The sequence below is a fragment of the Maylandia zebra genome, linkage group LG11 (genome assembly GCF_041146795.1).
Source record: "Maylandia zebra isolate NMK-2024a linkage group LG11, Mzebra_GT3a, whole genome shotgun sequence".
Classification (NCBI taxonomy): Eukaryota; Metazoa; Chordata; class Actinopteri; order Cichliformes; family Cichlidae; genus Maylandia; species Maylandia zebra.
Window position 1 is genome coordinate 8,269,551 of NC_135177.1, and position 22,942 is coordinate 8,292,492.

The following is a 22,942-nucleotide window of genomic DNA, read 5'->3' on the forward strand; positions in this document are numbered from 1 at the left end:
GTTGAATTTTTTTTTTGTTACTAGTTGCTGAAAATGGGCATCTGGATGCCTAATCAGAAATTCCATCCAGATATTGTCAAATAAAGCATTTCTGATCACTTTAATTGCGCATAAAATGGCAACCTATAAAGGAAGAATGATAAACGACTTCACTGATTTTAGAGTAAGTGTATTAATGAGCACTAAGATAGATAGTTGGCCAGTCTGCAACAGTCACTAGTGAAAAATGTAACAGTTCATGATATTCAGTGGTTTATTTAGTAATACAATGAGAGCTAATTGCACTAAAGAGACTTTTATGAGATTTCATGAATTATAAATTAAGCAAATAAGCACACAACTTCATAAGCTTCTGTACTTGCTGCTTCTAAGTCTAGTAATTTGTGCTATATTAAAATCGAGGGCTGCACATAAATGCAAGATACATCTACAACTCAGTATACAAAGCCCATTCCAAAAAAAAATGCAATGAGTAAATGTAAAAAACAAAACAGAATGCAATCAATTGGAAAATACACAGACCAGTTTTTATTTTATTTTTTTTCAGAGAACACTTCAAATGTTTAAATGTATAAAATGTAGGGTTTGGAAAAAAAAAGTTTAATCATTAAAAATTTGATGGCATGTCTCAGAAAAGTTTGCATGGTGGCAATAAAGGCTTTAAAGGTAAGTGGTGCTAAAAGGAAACAGCAGGAGGAACATTTTTTGCAGCTCATTAGGTTAATTGGGAACAGTCCGAGTATATAAACTACATCTTAGAGGGGCAGAGTTTTGCATATCTGCAAAAAACAAAAACTGCATCTACAATTTTAGAATAATTTCCCTCAACTTAAAATAATGAAGATTTTGAATATATTGTTTTCATAACATCATCAAAAGATTCAGAGAATCTGGAGACATTTCTGTGGGCAAGGGATAAGGCGAACGTCTACGTCGCATGCCTGGGATCTTTGACACAATTCTGTCATTGAAATCACTGCATGTCGAGGTTTGTGAAGAAGCCAAATGTGAACATGATCCAGAAACACTGCTGTCTTCTCTGGGTCAGTTAAAAAGCCTGCATCTCTGATGGTATGGAGGTGCTTTAGCACCTATGGAACTGGCAGCTTTCACATCTGGAAAGCATCAGTGCTGTAAGGTATATACAGGTTTTAGATCAACACATGGTCCCATCCAGGCAACCTTGTTTTCCAAGGAAGTGCTTTCATATTTCAGACTGCATTTCTTACAGCAGCTTTGGAGCAGAAGAGTCCAGATGTTGAACTGACCTGCCTGCAGTCCAAACCTTTCACCAGCTGAAAACATTTGATGCATCATCAAATGGAAAAAGTTAGAATCCTACATCAGACAAGAATGGGAGAACATTCCTCTCACAAAAGTCCAGCAGATGCTCTCCTCAGTTCCCAAACATTTACAAATTGTTGTTACAAGGTGAAGGAACGCCACACACGTGTTTTGTTACCATCAAATACAAAATTAGCTTTTTTTTTTTTCTTGAAATAGTACAATTTCTCAATTTAACCATTTTCCATGTTTTCTGTGTTGTATGGTGAAAAATGTATGAGCTGATGACTTTTGCAAATCATTGTGTCTGTTTTTATTAATCTTTTACGCAGTATCCCAACTTTTTGGGAATTGGGTTTGTATATACAACAGACGCTTCACATTAGAATGACGGTTTTTGTGATTATGTTTGCATGCGTGCACATGACATGAGTGTGCAGTCACAGTGTGAGTTTATGAAGGTTATACTACAAAGTCTGTGTCTCTGTGAACACCTGCACTTTGAGGATTCCTGGAAATTTTACAATAAAAATGAATATTACACTTTTTTTAAAGGTTTTTGTTCTCCCTCTTCTGATATTTTATTTGTTGCAACAAAAAAACTGAAACGGACTTAACACTGGTCAAGGAAGCCAACCGGTAGTAACAGTTTTCAGAGTGGCCCAAACTTGCTGGAAAACCACATTTCCCGTCACTCCTCCGCGAGCTTTGTCAGACGTGACGTCACGATGTCTGCATCTCCTCCGTGCAGGCTTTGTCAGAAACGACGCGGTGATGTTTGGGCGGACGAGTGAGTCTAGGTAACGCTGAATCTACATCCTCCTACTTCCACACACCGTGTCTGTGTAAGTGGGCGTCTGTGTAGATGGATGGTCTTAAATCGAGAAATATTATTTAGTGTATTTGGCGCTTTATCAGAGCGGAAGTATCGCATTTTGCACTCTGATTTTTACCGCAAATCAGTGAATTAGGCTAACCAGGCTACCATTATCTTCGTCTGGTTATTAGAGAGACATTGCTCAAGGAACTCACCAGTAGGAATATGGTCCTCAAATGTTTTCACATGTCTTTAATTTTTATTTATTTATTTATTCTTTAACACCTCATTGTGGCGGCTGAGCCCCATGTTGTTGTTGTTTTTTTTTGGGTTTTTTTGCTTTGTTTTTTTTGTAATGCAAATGTTACAAGCTCAGTAACAATATGCGCTAGTCCCCCAGCTGTCGCTATGTGGATTACAAAGATGCTTTTCACTCCTTTTAAAATGTGTAGAACCCGCAGTCTTGGCAAAAAGGTAAATGAGGTAGGGCGATTAATATCCGTGTAATTATCAGTCATATGTGTTTCTGTCTGGAACCTGATTTCGCAGAAACATCTGAACAAGAAAGACTACAAATGCAGACTGCAAACCAGGCTCAGAGTGGGTCAAACCCTGTGACCACAGCGACCTCAAAGCCACCGCTGGACACTGAGGCTCAGCCAGCACAAAATGAGCTAGATGCACAAAAAAAAGACAGCAAGGGTGCTGCTGCTGAGACTGAGGAGGTAATTGCACCGGAGGGAAGTGCAGCAAGGCTAAAATCAGCAGAAACACCTGCAAAGGTAGGGATGGACGTGGACACAGCTGCAAAACCAGCGGTACCTGAAACTAACACGAATGCTGGATGTGATGGGCAAAAGGGTAAAAAGCAGGAGAAAGCTGTGAGTGACGGCAGGAAATATGTTCCTTCCAAGAAGGCCATGGTAGATCCTTTGAAGATGGATATGTCCAAACCGCTGGTCATGCCTCTCACATGTGAGTCTTTTACTTGTCTTTCCATGTTATATGTTGTCGAGGACTGAGAGACCTGCTTGATTGTTATTATTTCAAATTTAGAATTACAGGAGACATCATATTCTGCTGTAAACAATATCTACAGTATTTAACTGTGTATGACTGTATCCTTTGCAGTACTTTTACAAGATGTAAACCTAACATTGCTTCATTAAGCTGATACTGTTTGAAGTTTGGTTAAATCTGTACAGTCAATAGAATCTAATGTTCAGTAGCAGACAAAACTCAAAGTGAGAAATTATTTTGGTTGGGTTGATATTAGAGGTGGGAATCACCAGACACTCCACAGTACAATATTATCACAGTACTTTACCCACAGTACGATATTATTTTGATTTCTAACAATTTCCAGTATGCTTATATATGCATATTCTGCGATTTATCCTCCCTTTCTTCAACTGCAAACTATGTTCTTAAACTTGACTCAACAAAGACTCATTCACATTGATGGAAATATGTTGGCAATCTGTCTACATTTGTAAATTAGAGAGGAAATATTTGCAAACATTCCACAATCTCTTTATGAGTAATTGTCAGTCCAAGCTCTAAGCAACCATTTAGTTACAGCAAGTTGGGATTGGTCACAGAATGTGAAAAACATCAATGCAGTCACCAGGCACAAAACAATTTTTTATTTAATCGTGTTTTTTGTAGCTGTAAGGAGGTTGCTGTCCTGTCTTTAACTTTGTGACTGAGCCATTAGCTTTGTCAGGCTAAGTGTGTCCAGTTTGGGATGTTTCTTTTGTCGAGTCAATTTAATCTGAGTTTGCTTGGCTACATGTGTTATCTCAGGATGGAGGTGCATGAGATGCCCTTTTGTTAATAGTATTTCATTTATTTAACAAACTATTGATATTTGGTTCCCATTATGGATACAATATTGCCATGGAAAAAATTTGCAATACTATGCGGTATAATTTTTGTCGGGTGTTTCTTAACCTGTCTTTACCTCCATCCAAATTTACCTACACATTCGCAAATGAAATAATCCTAGAATCACGTGTTTGTTTTTGCGAGCATGTATGTTTTGTATGGATTTGAGTCTAGGGATACAGACGTGTGTTATATGTATTTACTCTGCTTCTGCCCTTTTCCCCTGTAGCATCTCAGCTTTCCCTCCAGTGCATGGAGTGCCATATAATCTTCAGCGATCACAAGAGCAAAGAACGTCATCTCAAGCTGAGCCACCCAGCAGAATATGAACAGTGCATACTGAGGAATGCCCTGTTTGCTTGTTATGTTTGTGATCGACATTTCACAAACTCCACAGAGCTCATGGTCCACCAGAAAGCCCACACAGAGAAGAAACCTTTCAAGTGTCCAATCTGCAGTCAGGCCTTCAACAAGTCATCAGAGCTGACCGTTCATAAAAAAATTCATTTTGGCCAAGATGGTTATGCCTGCACTGACTGTGGCAAACCTTGCAAAACGCTGACATTGCTGAAGTATCACCGGCGCACACACACTGGAGAGAGGCCTTATGTTTGCAAGGAATGTGGAAAGAGGTTCACCATGTCCAAGGCTCTGCAGAAACATTTGGTGTTACACTCGCCGGAGGGAGCTGAAGGAGAGGGGGGAGAAACCACAGCTAAAGCACAACCGAGAAAAAATGATGGTAAGGAAAAAAGCCATTGGTACAAGTGGTAAAGTGTTGTTAAATAGAAATGCCATGACTTGAAATGAATTAAAAGCATCACCATAAAGTTTCTTCGTTTATTGTCTCTAGGTGCTTCAGCAACAAAGTATCCCTGTTCTATGTGCAAGGCCACTTTCAAGAGTTCCAGGACACGTTTGCACCACATGAAAACTAAACACAATTCCTTGCCTGCTACTGCCAGTAATGTTCTCCCAGAAGGTCAGCAAGTGAAACAGACTACACCCATTATAACTCCGATATCCATCTGCCAACCAGCACTACTACAGGTGGAGCCGAACGGACCCCTGCAAAAAGTTGATGCCAATATTGACACAGAGCAGATTCGCAAACTTATTGAGTCTTTGGGAAATGTGCAGAAAGTGAACCAAGTTGTCATACTGGGGCAGGTGCCACCTCATGCTCCACCACTGGAGGTGCAGCAAGTATCACAAGGGTTAGAGCCGGTGAATGTGAATCTCAGTCCACCGCAGATAGATTTTATAGGACTGAAACAAACAGACTCTAAGACAGATGAAGGTGACCCGTCAAACAATCCATATGATCCAATGGAGCAAACAATTATACTGGAACCTATTACTCCAGATGGACAGCTAGAAAATCCCTCTTTCTCAGTATTAGGTCCTCACATAGCAGCAGGTGAAAATGCAGAGCTTACACTTGTTCCAACTGAACAAGCAGAGAGACCTGAGGGAGAGGGGATGCATCAGATCCTTCAGCAACCGGATATTGATGTGCTTCATTCTAATCCTGTGGAGCAAATGGTTAGTCAGAATGAGGTAGATGATCCTAAACAAAATCTGGAGCAGATGGTCATATTAGAACTTACCCCTGCTTTGATACCAACTGAGGTGCTAGAGCAATCCCAAGCAATCCAACAAAATGAAATCCCTTCCTCCTCTCTGGTACCAACTACAGAACTAGAGACTCTCGATAAAACTGCAGAGCATACCGTTCTAGATGAGCAAGAAACCAGCCTGTCAGTTCCACCTCTTATGCCTACCGTTGAGTTGGAGCAAACATATTTACAACCAGAGGAACAGGACATTTCTTCTTGCACAGTTGTTCAAGCAAACACACTCACGCAAGCTTCAAGTGAATCGAAAACCCAGTCCACAAAAGTTTTTGATTCACATATGGAAACAGTAGATCTAAATCAGGTGCACCCTGTGATAGATCCAGACACACAAGAAGAGACACAAAAGAAGCCTGAAGAAGAACCACCTGACAAACTGCTGGAAGATTCCAAGAATAACCTGTCTGAATCAGAAAACCCGCCTGCTGAAGAAAAGGTTCTGTCGCAATTACAGTCTAAGAAGGTGGCAAAGATCTCAGAATTACCCATTAATGTAATGTCAGCCCAAGAGCTGGTGAAAGTCCGGAAAAGAAAGCCAGCCAGAGCTTTTTTCTTTCAAGGATATATGCAAGATTTTGTGGGAAGCATCTACCAAGACGACTTACAAATTGATGCCAAACCTGCCAAGCGCCAAAGGTCAAAAAAACCCCACCTTGTTGTTAAATTTGGCCCACAAAGCAAAGAAAAGAAAAACAAGAAACAGAGGAAGCCTTCGCAGCAGCGTCAGCCAATGCAAGAAGAGGCGACAAGAAGCAAGACACCACCCAAAAAACTCACAGAGCAAAAAGTACCGTCACAGAAGAAAGGAAGGAAAGGAAAAAAGGATAAAAAAGTAGAAAGAGTATTATCTACTGCTGAAACAAACTCACCCTTATCGCCCCAAGCCCCACAAGTAGAACAGCTCAAAGAGGATACAAGAAAAAATAAGATGAAAAAGCAAACGGAAGTGGCCAGTGTGGGTGTTGTGCAAATAAGTAAGCACAAAACTGTAGCATCGCCTATACTTACAAAGAAAAAACAGACAAAAATAATACAAAAGAAGCAAAAACGCAAAAATGCAAAGGATGGGAAGCCAAAGACAGACATGGAAAAAGGGGGAAAAGTCAAAAAGGCAGACACACCTTGCTCAAATATAAAGCAAGACTCTCTGCTTCTACTAAAAGGCCATAAACAGCCTCAGCTGAAAGTTTACAAGTTGGACCCTTCCAAGGCATCAACCCAAGCCTCAGAGGCTTCGCCTCATGAGTCCCAGACAATGTCTCAACAGACTAACAGCAACAATCTCAAGCATCCAGCAAGTGAGTGCACAGATAATCTCACAGCAGAAGGTAAGAAAAAAGGAGGAAGACCCAAGAAGAACCAGAAAGCACTTTCATTGATGTCCTCGCTCCAGCTTTCTCATCAACCACCTGAGCCAACGCCTGCCAAGCCAAAGAACACCAGAAAACGTAAAGCTTCCTCAAAAATAGAGACTGAAGGAGTGATAACATCTCATTCCAAGCGTTCCTTAGAGTGTAAGGACTGTGGAGAGCGATTTGGTGAAGTCTCATCCCTACAGAAGCACAAGGCAACTGTGCATATTGTAGAAAGTCCCAGTCTCACTTACACCAATGGGAACATCTTTGAAGGCGTCTCAACCATGGATCTTTACCAGCTTCCCAAAGGAAGTGAAAAGCTTGTTGGGGTGAAGAATGCTGCTACAGACTGGGACACTGAGACAGAGATGGGAGAGAATGCATTAGAAGAAAGGGAACAAAGTCTCTCCTTTCCAGCTTTGATCCCCTCCCCATCTTTACCCATACCTCCTCTAGATGCTGAAGTGAAGACCTATGAAGATAAGAATGGAAGCAGAACAGAAGATGGTAATCCATCTCATATATCGCCAATCATTTACTCATCATCTGAACAGGCGAAACATTATGGGACTCTTCCAGATTTCACATCCGAAACCACTTTAAGTAGCTCTACTCAGACAAAGACTGATGAGACAGAAAAACCTTCGGCATCAGATGATAAGAAGCTAGAACAAGGTACCCCAAGGAATTCCAGCTCTGATTTTGAAGTCCAGGGTACTGCAGAGGAAGATATTAAGGAAGATTTACTTCTAGAGGTAGATTTAGTCACTGTTGGGGAACAGAATGAGAAAGACGATCTGACTTCTCAACGTGACACTGTTCCTCAAAATGAATCAATTGCAAGCTGCAGTTCTGAAAATGGAAATAATGATAAAGGATCTATCCTAGTCAGTACTGATACAACTGAAAATAGTCTGACTTCGCAGACTGTTTCATGTTCCACTTATCAAGTGGAGATCAAAGAAGAAGAAGAAGAAGTTTTAATTCAGAGGCAAAAAGCAGAAGGAAAGGGAGCAGTTATGAATTCTGCGAGAGGTAGGAGTAGAGGAACAGGGCGTCTGAAAAGGGATTTACCATCAAAGAGGGTTTCAGCTGGAGATGCTCCCAAAGACTCAGAGAAACAGCAGGATTATTGTCAGGTAGTTTATGAAAAATGTCCCATAACCTCAGATTCAGAAATGATTGACTGTGAGATCGGCACAAAGACGGCACAGCCGGAGACAAGTTCCAAATTAAATATCAACAAAGCAGATGTTCCTGGTGCTTTGTTGCCTTCCATTCCCTCTACGTTAGAGGAATCTCCCGAAGACCAAGTTGTCTTTGAGCTGGAGTCAATTACCACGAGTGTTGAAGAAGTAATGAAGGAAAGAGGGCTCCATGGAGGAACGGAACAAGATAAGGTGATGGACCAGTCTCCAGGCCTCATACTGGAGAAGTTCCTTACTTCTAGACAGAGAGCGACTGCTGAAAAGGAGCAGTGCCTGATGATGGCAAGCGACAATCAAGCACAGGTGAGACGCTTGCAGTACCAGCTATGTTAGATAGAATTCAACACTGCATACTTAAGACTTGTTTTCATTACAGGGTTTGGGCTACATCACTGAAAATGAGGTACAAGTTCTTGGAAGTGATGAGATCAAGGTTGAAGAGAACAGTTCGAATCAATCACTGACTGCATCCACTAGTCAAAATAGACAGACTGCAAGCGTGCAGCCGCTGCATCATCGCGATATAAGGACTGTTCTGGTGAAAGAGGAAAGCAGCCTCATAGTGAATGATGTTCCAGCCACAAATGGCAGCAGACACATCCGCTGGAATGTAGAGGCACTTAGTGAAAATACAGTCATCCCAAGTAAGTATTAAGGTTTCTCAACCAATATGTAATTATAAAACTATTGATTTCTGCAGTCTGCATACCACCTGGCACAGTATCTCTTGATTTCTTTTTTTTTAAATCAAATGTTACTTTTTTTGAGAGTAACAGGATTTCTGATTATTGGATAATCCAAAGTTTAGCTGTTGTCACCTCTGATTCCACTCATGGCTAATCACCTTCTGGCTAATGAGTATAACTCTTGGAAAACCACTGTGCCATGTTAAATCATGTTCTTTGATTTGTATTTTAGCAGTAGAGGTTGGGGAGAGGACAACGGACTGTTGCATCTTACCAGAGTTCAACACCAGCCAGTGTATTTTCTATCCAATAAAGGAGGAGGAGAGAGAGGTCCTAGTAGAATCTGCTGGGACCAGCAGAAACCCAGAGGGATCCCACGATGCAAATCAGACAGAAAGTCAAACAGCTGATTGTGATATACGTAAGTAACTCACTCGACCTCCACTTACTTTGAAATCCACCATTTTTAATCCTCAGTCGTAAAAGGCTGATGGGGTATTGTCATCACCCTGCTGGATGGGCGGGTGGGCAGCGTTGACCCCTAAGTCTGTGAATGCGATAATTGCATAGTAGCTTCAAACTGATACCACAGGTTTATTTGCTAAAAACCTTGGATGAGTTTGGATCTTGGTGACCTTGGCCTAAAGTTCAGAGGTCAGGTTTTCTGAAAATCTGGTCAATGCAGTAACTTGAGAATGTAGGGATGAGGATTTTCAAATTATTACTGTCAGTGCAGCTACTAAAACTCTCAGGTGATTTTAGTCTCAGTGACCTCAATGTCAATATCAGAGATCAAGATTTTTGAAAATCTTACGAGTGCAATAACTCAAGAAGGAAGTCATCTAGGATTTTCAAATTGATAGCATAGGTGCATCTACTAAAAATTGTGGATGAGTTAAAATCTCAGTGACCAAGGTCAGAGTAAGTTCTGAAAGTTTTGTGATTATGATGACAAGGACCACATAAGATTTTCAAATTGATGACATAGGTGTGTCTACTAGCAGGTTGAGGGGTTGCACTGACGATCGCCAGTATTTTTCAGTTATACAAATGGAAGAGACTTGACTTTCTTATTGATTTTTATATTTGGTATTCTCCAAATACTACTTAAAGGCTTATATATTAATTTTGAGTCTGTTTAAACAGGTGAATCGATCAATTCTGTACCAGACTATCAGGAAACAAGAGTCGAAGGTCTTTTCTCAGATCCTGAGGTCATCGAGCAACAAGGTTTGTTCCCTTTTGTGGAATGATTAGTATTTATATTTAAGAGACTTTCTTAAGCTGTTTATTGATGATGTCAATAAAACTTAATAAATCTGTCCTTTAGCTGTGTCAGACTCTGAGTGGCAGCACCTACCAGATCTTCATGAGTTTCTCCTTCAAAGTCCCGATGAAGAGGATATGGGTGGCTTTGAATTGTCAGATCCTCAGCTTGATTCAGAAGCAGAAGTAATGGCCTATTTCTCCAAGAACTCGGCCATCAGCGCACAACAGTCAGATCACACATCGCAAAGGTACAGTAAGACTTTCTTTGAGTCTACAAAACTATCATACATAGAAATAACTCTAAATACCCTTTTTTTCTATTATTGCTGTTGTTCCTCTGTTAAATACACGTAAGATTTGCTCTTGATGTTCTTTTGACTTTATTCCCCCCTTAGTTTGCCAACATCCGTGATCCCATCTAATGCACCAAGAGATGGCAACAGAACCAGAGAGCCCATTGATTACTTCTCTAAGTACTTTGGTTGGGATACCTGGGTAGAACTTGCCAACTGTACAAATAAACTGTCCAACATGCCTGACGCTGTCACGGCCAGGGAAGTTGCACGCTTTGTTGGGATCCACATCGCAATGGGAACTTTGAAGGTTTGTATTTCTGCCTGTCTGATTACTGAAATTATTACCTCATTTTTGGTTAGATGCTAAAACCTAATTTTATTTATTTTTCTATTGTTACTTTCTTAGTTTCCCAGTGCAAAGCTCTACTGGGAAGACTTGACTAAGGTGCCGTTGATTGCTGAAGCCATCCCGTTGTCCCGTTTCCTCGAGCTGTCTCGCACGCTGAAGCTGACTTCTTCAAAGTATCCAGCCAACGCTAATCCCCACAAAGGAACTTGTGATAGTGATCAATGTGGTGACGAGGCAAATGGCTCAGATGGTTCAAAACAGGCTGATCCCCTGTGGAAAGTTCATCCATTATTGTGTCGTTTCAAAGCAGGGTGCCAGTCATTAAGACGAGAGGGCGATTATGCAGTTGACCAATATCCACTTCCTCTCACTGGGAAGGTGCACAACAACAAACTGTCTCTCTACAGCACTGCTTTAATTGGATTTGACGGCTTACTCTTACATGTCGATCTTAAGGTGGATCTCTCAGACAAAGAAGGTGCTGTAGAAAAAATGGTCCCCAAAGGTAGTATGGTGTTCCTTTGCAAACAGGAACTGTCCACCCCTGTGATGCTCGAACGCCTTTTAGCTGCTGGGGTTCATGGAGCAGGCAGGGTGGGAGGGGCTCGAGGACAGATCGGTGATGAGTTTGTGAGCTCAGATGGGAAGTTGATGCTGCGCAGATCCCATTGTGGCTTCATACTTTCTACTGCGGGAAATGGCCAAAGGAGCGCGGCCTTTCTCATTGAAAACTTTGAGAAAGCCCAGATGTCGGCCCGTCTCCACAGAGAACTGAAAAATCTTTATGCAATTCCCCTCACGGCCTCTGCACCAAGCTGCTGGCCCCAAGCAGTGCTCTGGTACCTCACGGATCTGGCTTTGGTAAACTCCTGGCTCCTGTATCGACAGGATTTCAGAGCATCCGTGCCACCTTTGACTCTCATGGCTTTCAGATTGGAAGTGTCCAAGGCTTTGATCTTCTCTAGTAGCTCGGATACCCAAGACTCAGTTCCTCCCCAGCCGCCGGCAGCAGAGGTTCACACAACAAATGAAACCCGCAGTCCCATCCTGGTGGAGGAGAGTCCTCTGCCAGACGCAGCCACACGATATGACGGTTCAGGTCACTGGCCGGAGCAGCTTGGAGAGGGAGAGGGGGGCAGGTGCCGTTTTGGGGACTGTCAGAGGACATCACGAGTGTTATGCCTCAAGTGCTGTGTCTTTCTTTGTATCTCACGTAACCACAACTGCTTTTTGAATTTCCATAATCAGGGAAGTTTGGGAAAAGAGTAGTATCTGCTACAGAATTTACCAATCTCTGATTGTAACTGTGTTTTTGGTGTAGGGAAACTCACTGCCTTTCACTGTCATGCTTTTATAGGGCTGTTGTGATGCATTTTAAAAAAAATCTTAATATGTCATTTAGGAGTTGTAAAAAATGAATTTGCCTTCAGAAAGAAAAAAAGACTCAGAGCCACACACTGTGCTGGAAAAGAAGTGTAAAAAGTTGTTTGTTTTTTTCACTGTGGCCATCATGATACTTTTGCCCTCAACTATTTATTTTCACCTGATCTAGTTTACATTCTACAGTGAGCTTATTTTTTGGCTCTATGAATTGTAGTATTAAAGAAAGTATCATTTATTTGAGTTTTAGAAAACAATAAAGGACAAATGGGGAAAAATACATGCATCTTTTGATTATTTATTTAGTCATTTGAGGATTTTTTACAAGTACATTTTATCACGGTTTGAACTGTCCAAATGTTGTTGAAAAAGAAAAATGTGCCAAAACATATTAAAGCTCTTGTGTACTGAAATAACAGAGTAGGACACAGTACTGCAGCAATGTGAGTAATTAAAGTCCATCGGTCATTAGAACATTATCAAAAGAAAAACTATAGTAGCACATAGAGCTGATGCATGCTTGTATGAGTTTTGAAATACAGAGTACTGTACAAATTGGTGGTAAAAAATAAATAAATTTAAGCTACAAATATACGTCAAAATGGGAGAAATGTTTGTAGAACTTGCAACCAAGTTTTTACTCACCCATCATTTCTTTGTATTGTGTTAAGAAAAGGTGAAATAGGCGCAGAAACATGCAAATATATATGTATGAAAAAATCTAGAATATTAAGCAAAAACAATTTATACTATTCTAGCAAGCTTGAAAGTCAACATTTGGTATGAGCACTTTTATTCTACATCACAGGTTGAACTCTCTTAGACAAGCTTTCTTTTAGATACTTTGGATGTTGACTTCAACATGATCCCACACCACTTCAGGTCCATGCTCTGGGAAGGCCAATCCATGACTCTTTTTTTTTTTTTTATCCAGAAATGCTTTAACTGCAATTTACCGCGGAAGTGTGTTTGGGTCATTGTCATGCTTAAAAATCAATCAAAGCAATTGCCAAACAGAATATTTTCCTTTTTTTTTTTTTTGTGTCCCGTTTGGATCTTTAGCCATCAGAATTGTTGTCTTCAGGCCAAGAAAGATGCCAAGCGGATTTCTTTTACCAAGTGGATCATCATGACCTTGCCATATTGGTCCATTTGATTGACCTTTATTATAATTATGAATTTATTTTATTTTCAGTTGCTACAAACGGGACAGACATGACTGGGGGATAGGACAGGGAGAAAGAATGAAAGAAAGAGAGGGAGAGAAAGAAAACCAAAGGGAAGAAGAGACGGTGAGAAGGGGGGGAAGAAAGAAAAAAAAAAAAAAAACAACAAAAAAAACAAAAAACACCTGGGTCTTTGTTGAAATACTAAAGCGAAAGAAGCTCACCGAAAACGACCGTCATTATGAGGTCTGAGGTCACGCAGCATCTGTGTGACTGACAATGTTATTTAACTCAGGATTTTAAAAGAGTTTTATTTTTAGTCAGTTTATGGACTAAAAATATGGAGAAAAAAAACAGAAGAGAAAGCAAACAACAAAGAGCAACATAATAAAAAAAAACAGCACCATCACAATAAACTAGCTAGCAGTAAATATCAGTAGACACTAAGTAATAAACGATATTGTGCAGCACGCAAGATAGACAGCGCACAATGTGCCCTGAGGCAGCAGCCAAGAAAGCTGTAGTCCGCGTCTGTGAATACCTGTGTGTACACCTGTGTGCATACCTGTGTGGATCAGCATGCTTGCATTCCAAAGGCCTCTCCATGTAACGATCTGCTAGGGAGTGTGGGGAGCCACAGCCCCGTCCCTCAGGGCATGAAGCAGGCATGGAGGAGATCAAAACTCCAGACATCCAGAGGCCCCCAGAACACAAGAGACCAAGGAAGACCAACAGAGGGGCAGCCGCGCCACTGTCCCAGTAAGAGCTGAGGAGAGTCCCAGATGAGGGCTCACTCAGCAGCCGCGGAGCAGAAGCCAGGGGGAGTTGCAGTGACGCGCCCGTGAGCTCCGCCGGCAGCCAGCTGCGCCTGAGTGACCGAGCCCCAGGCCGAGAGGCCGGGGGCACCCCACCTCCGAAGTGGCCCGAGCGAGCCCCAGGCTCCAGGCCCTGATAAGCGGCCGCCAAGGAGTGATCTGGTGTGTACCCGGACGCCCACCCCCAGACACAAAGAACCACCAACGCACCGACACCTGAGGGAGTCCGCCACTGGCAGGGGAAGTGGTGGTGGGTGGAGATAGGCCTCCAAACCTTGGAGGGCCTGAGATGTCCCCAGAGAGGTGGCGTCTGATACCCAACCTGACATATAGACACAGACATACAGGCACACACAGATACAAACATCCATTCCCACCCTCATGCTCTCATATGCACTTACTCCACACTCAACCAACGTGGAGACAGACATAAAGAGACGCTGTACACACGATCACACTCCCCAAGCGTACTCTACGAACCGGGTCTAGGTACCCTTGCCCCTGGAGGGGGGAACTGCACCCAGACCCAGGAGGTGTTACCCTTTTCCCTGCGGTGGGGAGAGGTAGACCGCCCCGACTCCGCAGCAGCAGGGAGGCCCCACACTCCAGACCGCAGTCGGACGGCCAACTCCTCCTAGCCCCCCCGCTCCAGCAGGCCGCAGAGAACGGGGGTGAGAGAAGACTCCAAACCTCCCTCCACCCGCTCATTGTAGTGTTGATGCATGTGTGTTCTAAGGTGCAATTAAAACCCAGGAGGGCATGGAGCTACCTGCCAGAGAGCAGCAGGTAAGCGCATAGTCCCTCCTGCTAGCCCTCAATGTCTACGTGTATTCAAAATTGAGAGGTGGGCAACGACGCCAGGGGTGAGGTGTACACCCTGATGGTAATTTGGACTCCGTGTATCGTGCCCACCCCCAAGATCCTATATGTATGTGTAATGAGAGTGTGAGTAATGTGAATGTCTAAGTTGTGGGATAAAATTGAGGCAGAGGCAGCCAGAAGGGGACAGGGGGGGGGGGTAGCCTCCTCTGCATCCTGGTGACATACCCCTACTCCAAGGCCCTGCATGTGTGGGTGGTTGTGGTGGAGCGGGAGGAGGGAGGCAGCTGGAGATGGGGAGGGAAGGAAGGGAGGGGCAGGTGACCCCTCCCTGGGGCCAGCTCCCCCGCTGACCCCAGTAGGCACTCCCATACTCCGCGACCCGCCAGGGAAAGGGGGCCCAGGCCCATCCAGCCCATCCAGCCCATCCAGGTCCAGCGCAGCAGCGCCCCCCGGCCCCACAGAGCCCGGGACAGTCCACCCAACCCCACCACAGAGAAAACTGCACCCACCCCACCATCCACTCATCTTCCAGACTACATGAGACAATAGACACCCAGGCTGAGATCTTCCTCTACCTCTCCTGTATCTCCCCCTCCTGCAGAGAGTTCCTGGGGAGAGGAAAGCTCCTGCTAGGTGTGACAATCTCCCCCACCAGTTGAAGAGCCCCCCCAGGTGGCTCGACGCACTGGCGGCACCCTGCGCCAGGGATGGGCCCCCATGCACCCACCCGCCCACAACCCCAGCAACACACAAACCAGGACCCAAGGCCCTGAGGCCCGGCCAGGGCCCCAGCCCAGAGACGGAGCGCCCCCAGAACCTCACGCCCATCCCGGACCCACCCAGGGGCAGACAGGCTACCAGGTCAGTAACCCACGTCCGTCAGCACAGACCCTCCCCTAGCCCCGCTGCACGCAGCCACGAGGAAACAGTCACCCGAGAGCCAAAAGAGCCCCCAACCGGACATGACCGCTACCCTGGGTTGAGCCCCCCAAGGAATATGCCTCCAGGGAACCCCCCGACGCCCTAAGCCTGTCCCTACCCCCACACCAATCACAACAGTGAAGGCGGGACCAAACTATGACCCCCCACCCCCACTAGGTGATGGAGCTGATGAAAGGAGCCCAGAGCAATTGATCTGATGTGATGGCAGAGGCTGTATCAAGACTAATCTAATCTAATAGATAATTTCTATATTGGTTAGAATTAAGATTGTTTTTATTTTTCCAGTTCATGAGGACTGTTTTCTTGGCTATGCATAGGGCAGTGAAGATCATATGGGCGATATTCTTTTCTGAAGTGACATTATCTAAGCTGCCCAACAAACACACTAAGGGGGAAGTTGGAATGTTACATTTCAGACACTTCGATAAGTCTTCACATATCTCGCGCGAAAACTGCTGAACTGGTGGACAGAACCAAAGAGCGTGGATATAATTGTCCGGTGAATTGGTTTGGCAGTGTGAGCAGTTGTTGGTAGACGTAAAGCCCATCTTGAACATCCGATGACCTGTATAGTGCACTCTATGTAGTATTTTGTATTGTATTAATTGCAGACTGGGATTTTTAATCAATTTAAAGGTTTTTAAGCATACCTGAGACCAGAAGTTTTGGTCTAAACTGACTGATAGATCTGCTTCCCACTTTGCAATAGGAAGGGATATTGATTCATCTAATTTAGAAAGTGTTCTGTATATTTTAGATAATAATTTGGGGGATTTAAGAGTAAGGAAATGTGCCGCACTTGGTGGTGTTTGTAATTCAACTTGACTGAGGTTAAATTTCTTTTTTACTATGGATTTAATTTGTTGATATTCTAAAAATCTTTTCTTGTTGATCCCATATTGTGCAACTAGTCTGTCAAATGGAATAAATTCTGTTCCCTCTAATATATGTTCTAAGTATTTAATTCCTTTACAACTCCATTCTGGGAAATTAATCATATTATTGTTTTGTAATATGTCAGGGTTATTCCAGATAGGTGTACGTTTGCATGTGTAGCGTGGTATAAGCCACCAAGTAACCACTGTGGGCCTCTCTTATGACTAGTACGAACTTTCAGACCAAAAAAAAACTCTCACAGGATCGAATCCAGAATAAACAGGACAAGAGGGTCAATATCAGTAAAAGATGTTCAACAATTTATTAACATGACAAGACACCAAAGTTTTGAGAAAGAGAAAAAAAACCTAAAACATCGCTACAACAAAAAAAATAGTAGCGGTGCAACCTTGCCAGCAACGAAGCTATCGCCTGAGGGTTTGTTCCTCCTTGGCGGTCCCAGGTGCTCGTCACTCTAAAAGAGACAAATCCACCTCAAACATAAAAAGGCCCAACCGAACACTTATAGCATGCACTAAGTGCTAGTTCAGGCAATAGACGGTGGTAATACAAAAGCACTCTTAATAAACCTACTCTGCTATGCTAGTGGCGGGCGCTGCTCTTGCGGCGACCAGCAGGTTGTCTCTGTCTGTCAGTGTCAGTGTCTTAACTTATTTTTTATTCCTTTATTTGATCCTATCTTTCTTTCTTTTTTTTTGCCTGAGGAAATCCTACAGCATCGGCTTGTGCTTTGTGGAACTTCTTTGTTGAAGATGGGTTTTTTATTTCGCTTGGTTTTATTGGCAATCCTGACGGTTGTTTGGAGTCAGTGCTACTCCCACACAATTACATACTCACGGGAGTTTCTTCTGGATCTTCGGTGGACAGGCCCGTCTTTGGACTCTTTTCACCCTCCAGTGTTTTCCAGCTCTGGATTATCCAGTAATCACAGGGGCACTTTTGTTTTTAACAGAGTCAAAGCAAGGAAGCGGGGTAAGAAGGGAGGCCTACGTCAGCGATTGCGGAAGCAAATACGGTACAACCGTATTCCTTTACCATCAATAATCCTGGCTAATGTGCAGTCTCTGAGGAGTAAATTAGATGAACTGCATTTGAATGTTGCACATTTACGTGACTACAGGGATGCATGTCTAATGGCATTCACAGAGACTTGGCTCAAGGATTCTGACCCTGATTGTTCTCTGGAATTAAATGGCTTCGGGGTTCCCATACGTTTGGATCGAGACCCCGGAGCTACCCAGAAATCGCAAGGAGGAGGGGTGTGTTTGTATATAAATCAGAAATGGTGTAAAAACGTGACCGTTCATAGACAAGTGTGTCTGCCTGACATTGAGCTCCTCTCTGTGTCTTTGAGGCCGTTTTATCTGCCGAGGGAATTCCCACAGATCAACGTCACCGTCGTTTACATCCACCCCAAAGCGAATCCTAAGAATGCGACTGACACCATCTCCAATGCTATCCACTCTCTACAATCTCTCTCTCCTGAAGCCCCTAATATTGTTCTTGGGGACTTTAATCGCTGCGACTTGAAGAGAACACTGAGCAGTTTTTATCAGTATGTGCACTGTCCCACTCGCTTCAATAAGACTCTGGATTTATGTTATGGCTCCATAAAAGGTGCATATACATCTGTGGCTGGCCCTGCCCTCGGATCCTTGGATCACAACACGGTGCATCTTCTGCCAGTCTATAAGACTGTACTGAGAAGAGAGAAAGTGAGGAAACACCGCATAAAGGTTTGGAGTGATGATGCCTCTTTAGCCCTGCAGGGCTGCTTTGACTGTACAGACTGGTCGGTGTTTACCGAATCATGTAGAGACATTAATGAACTCACTGACGTTGTCTGCGGATATATATCCTTTTGTAGAGACATGATTATTCCCTCAAAGGTTGTGAATTCTTTCCCTAATAACAAACCATGGTCCTCTAAAGTTCTTACGAGGCTGATTTACGAAAGGAATAAAGCTTTTACTGAAGGGAATACCTTGAAAGTCAGAGAAATTAGGAAGGAGATTAGATCAGAAATTAAAAAAGCTAAAATAAAATACAAGGATAAGGTAGAGGCGGAGATGGGTAGCAATAACTTAAGGGTGGCTTGGGCTGGCATGAAACACATGACTGGTCACTGTCTCAGTGACTGTAATAAGATAAGTCTCCCTGGTTTTAGTTCAGATTTTCAGTTAGCCAATGAGCTGAACAGATTTTATTCGAGATTCCAAGGAATACACTGGATTCCTTAACAGAGAGCACCAGAGGCCCCCCAGTTTTGTTCTTTGATGAAAGAAGGGTGGGAAATCTTTTTAAAATGAGTAAGACTAATAAAAGTCCAGGTCCTGATAATATATGTGGCCAGGTGCTTAGAACATGCGCTGAGCAATTATGTGGTATTTTTTATCACATCTTTCTTTTATCTCTTCAGCAACAGAAGGTTCCAGAGGTATGGAAAAAATCAATTATTTCTCCAGTTGCTAAGACCACAAAACCTACATCATTAAATGATTTTAGGCCTGTTGCTCTTACATCTTTAGTGATGAAGTCCTTCGAAAAACTTGTCAGGAAGGAGATCCTGCAGCAAGTAGAGAAGCTGATAGATCCACTACAATTTGCATACAGGCCTTGTAGAGGTGTTGATGATGCAGTGGTCACTCTGTTGAACTTCCTTTATCGCCATCTTGATGGCGCCAAAGCTCATGCTCGGCTTTTATTTATTGATTTTTCTTCTGCTTTTAATACTATCCAGCCACATCTTTTAGTGGACAAGCTTCTTAACCAATTTAAACTTAATCTCGTTGGTTGGATCTTAGACTTCTTAACTGATAGATCACAGTGTGTGAGAATAAACGGCTGTTTTTCCAAACAGCTGAACTCTTCCACTGGCTCACCACAAGGTTGTTGTCTCTCTCCTCTTTTGTATATTTTGTACACTAATGACTGTCGCAGCACACAGGCCAATAGGCATTTCATCAAATACGCAGATGACACAGTCATTGTAAGCCTCCTTCATGGTGAAGAGGATTCCCATGGGCCTGTTGTGGAGGAGTTTGTTTCATGGTGTGATCAGTCCTTCTTAATGATTAACACCTTGAAAACCAAGGACATGGTTATAGATTTCAGGAAGTCATCCCCTCATCCTGCGCTTACAGTGGTAAATGGTGCAGCCATTGAAATGGTGGATAGTTACAAGTACTTGGGGGTTGTTCTTGATAAGACCCTGTCCTTTGAGTCACATCTTGCTGCTACAGTGAAAAAGGCCCAACAAAGATTGTACTTTTTGAGGTTGAGAGGTTTTAATGTTTCATCTGAAATGATGACTCTCTTTTATAAAAGTTTTATTGAATCTGTTTTAACTTTCTGTATCATTGCTTGGTACGGTAGTATGTCCATGGATAATAAGACCAGACTTAACAATCTGGTTAAAGTGGCGGGCAAGATTTCAGGGAGGTCTCAGGTCCAGCTTGTGGACTTTTATAACAGGCAGGTGCTGAGGAAGGCAACTTCTGTCCTGTTGTGTTCAGATCATCCTCTCTTTAACGATTTTCAACTGCTTCCATCAGGTCGTCGTTATAAAATGACTGCAGTGAAGACAAAGCGACACAAATTGTCATTTGTACCTAGTGCTATTATCTTAATTAACAACACTAAATTGTAAGTGTTGTTGCCATTGCACATTGCACTTTTTTCGATGGAATATCTAGGTTGTTTTATCAGGCTTATATTATATTATAGTATTTTTTTAATGAGTGTACGTGATGTGTTGGTTGTATGTTTGTTGTTTGTTTTGACATACTGCGAATCAATTTCCCATCAGGGACAATAAAGTTACCATTGAACCATTGAACCATTTGAACCTTAATCACGGCAAATCCACACACAGAGCACCACTAAAAAATCCTCATTCCCCCGAGGTATGAGCCCCACTCAGGGATTGCACGTTGCCCGCTTAGTATTGCACCAACCCAATAAAAATAAACAAAACCCGAAATAAAACAACAAAAATAATTAAAAACGGTGACCTGCTAAAACCAACAAAACACAACCATACAGAGAAGGAGGGAAAAAAACAGTGACAAGTTCGCATGTGCAGCCTGCCCTACAGGAGGGAATACAGTATAAGTTAAATTATAATGCATAATAGACTTTTTTTTCCCTTTTTTTAATGTCAGATATATTACATTAACATACCTCGAGTAGGCAACTGTATTTGCTGCACACCTGATTTGTCTTGGCCTTTTCTTCCACAGAAATCACTACTAAAACATAAATTATAATAAACATCAAATACATTTCAACAAAATTTAAAAAAGGACACTAGAAGACAAACAGCCTATACCTTGAACCTCATCTATAGAGGTTTAAAACCACAGTTTGCGTCGTAGGCGATTAAACTTCTCGGCTCTTCACCTACTCACGCATCCATTACTCACAGCCGCTTGTCAGTGGGAATCATCAGCACCTGTTACTACGACATAGTGAAGCCCTTTACAAAGAGAGGTCCCTTAGCTACAATAAATGGTCTTTTCAATCCCATAGGATTTGCTTCGCCAGTTACAATGCAGGGAAAGATGCTACTGAGAGAACTTTCAAATGAGACCCTAGACTGGGACACTCTACTGGCTGGAGAAAGGGAAGCTGAGTGGAATAAGTGGAAAGAATCTTTTGTTGATCTCAAGAATGTACATATTCTGAGAACCTATGCTTCTGCTACGATGTCAAGAGCAATCAGAAAAGAGTTACACATCTTTTCAAACACTTTGACTAAAGTCATTGCAGCAGTTGCCTTCCTAAAGACCAATGTTGAAGATCAGAACCATCATGTGGGCTTCGTTCTGGGGAAAGCAAAATTGTATATTGTATTTAGATAGAAGCTAGCGAGCTAACTTCCTGCTAACTTCTAACTCCTTTAAATGTCATAAATTCCGTTTTCATGGATGCCTGGATGTTAAACTCAATTGTTACACCTGGTAGAGCAGAACGCTGATCATTTTATTAAAGATGAAAGACTTTAGACAGTTTTTCAACTCTCAGTAATGCCATAGTGATCATTTGATATATGGACCTGCAGCGGAGTTTAGGCCCAGACACAGCTAGTGACGTCAGACTTAACGACCAGATAGTAAAGACATACCAAAACAAAGCTCTTTACAGAAAATCAGTCCCCACTGTGATAATGAAGGACACTTGAGGACAGGCAGAAGGCTGAAACACGCTAACATCGACTACAAGGAGAAACATCCTCTCATTATTCCAGGTGACAGCCACGTTGCCAAGTTGATAGTACAATACCATCACCAGCGAGTAATGCATCAGGGACGGGTGTTAATAATAATAATGGATTGGATTTATATAGCGCTTTTCAAGGCACCCAAAGCGCTTTACAATACCACTATTCATTCACTCTCGCATTCACACACTGGTGGAGGCAGCTACAGTTGTAGCCACAGCTGCCCTGGGGCAGACTGACAGAGGCGAGGCTGCCATATCGCACCATCGGCCCCTCTGGCCAACACCAGTAGGCGGTAGGGTAAAGTGTCTTGCCCAAGGACACAACGACCAGGACAGAGAGCCCGGGGATCGAACCGGCGACCTTCCGGTTACAGATACGCTTCCCAACCCCCCTGAGCCATGGTCGCCCCTGTTCACAGAAGGTGCAGTCCGTACTGCTTGATACTGGATTACAGGAGCCAGGAGGCTAATCAAGCAGATTATCAACAACTGTATCATCTGCAACAGACTTAGGAAGAGAGCAACTGAGCAAAGAATGGCAGATCTGCCTCCTGATCGTATCAGCACGGAACCTCCTTTCACCTTTGTGGGCTTGGATGTATTTGGCCTTTGGCCTGTGGTCACAAGGCGCACAAGAAGAGGCCAGGCACCCAGAAGGTGTGCACTACTCCCCTCCAGGAAGTTTTATTGAGAAAGATCTCCATTGACAGCAGTGGAGGCAAGTTCAATACCTTGCAAACACATTTTGGAACAGATGGAGACAGGAGTACCTAGGGACACTGCAGAGCCGAAACAAGTGGCAACATAAGCATGCAAACCTCAAGGTGGGAGATTTGGTGCTCATCAAAGTGATGCATAATGAATAATGGCCGATAGGACTTGTCAATATTGATGAGGATTTTCCTTTGG

At 43.0% G+C, this 22,942-nt stretch overlaps 1 protein-coding gene across 2 annotated transcripts; it reads left to right on the forward strand.

Moving 5' to 3' along the window:
• Window positions 1-2,005: 2,005 nt before the first annotated feature.
• On the forward strand, window positions 2,006-12,438 carry LOC105941111 (uncharacterized). Of its 2 annotated transcripts, none has more exons than XM_014411606.3 (10): window positions 2,006-2,084; window positions 2,651-3,076; window positions 4,218-4,730; window positions 4,842-8,491; window positions 8,565-8,832; window positions 9,107-9,295; window positions 10,021-10,104; window positions 10,205-10,391; window positions 10,539-10,746; window positions 10,846-12,438. In XM_014411606.3, the coding sequence occupies exons 2-10, from the start codon at window positions 2,677-2,679 to the stop codon at window positions 12,055-12,057; spliced, it is 6,711 nt and encodes a 2,236-aa protein (XP_014267092.2). In that variant the 5' UTR covers window positions 2,006-2,084; window positions 2,651-2,676; the 3' UTR covers window positions 12,058-12,438. The 2 variants fall into 2 exon arrangements, with proteins under 2 accessions (XP_014267092.2, XP_014267091.2); XM_014411605.4 differs by having other exon boundaries at window positions 2,018-2,129.
• Window positions 12,439-22,942: the final 10,504 nt, after the last annotated feature.

What these genes read in the sequence shown, in the direction of transcription:
- LOC105941111 (XM_014411606.3), top strand. Translation starts at nt 2,677, where the DNA reads ATGCAGACTGCAAACCAGGCTCAGAGTGGGTCAAACCCTGTGACCACA. An exon ending in CAAGCGACAATCAAGCACAG is followed by an intron (nt 8,492 to 8,564) that starts GTGAGACGCTTG and finishes TTTTCATTACAG; the next exon opens with GGTTTGGGCTACATCACTGA. An exon ending in TCGCAATGGGAACTTTGAAG is followed by an intron (nt 10,747 to 10,845) that starts GTTTGTATTTCT and finishes TTACTTTCTTAG; the next exon opens with TTTCCCAGTGCAAAGCTCTA.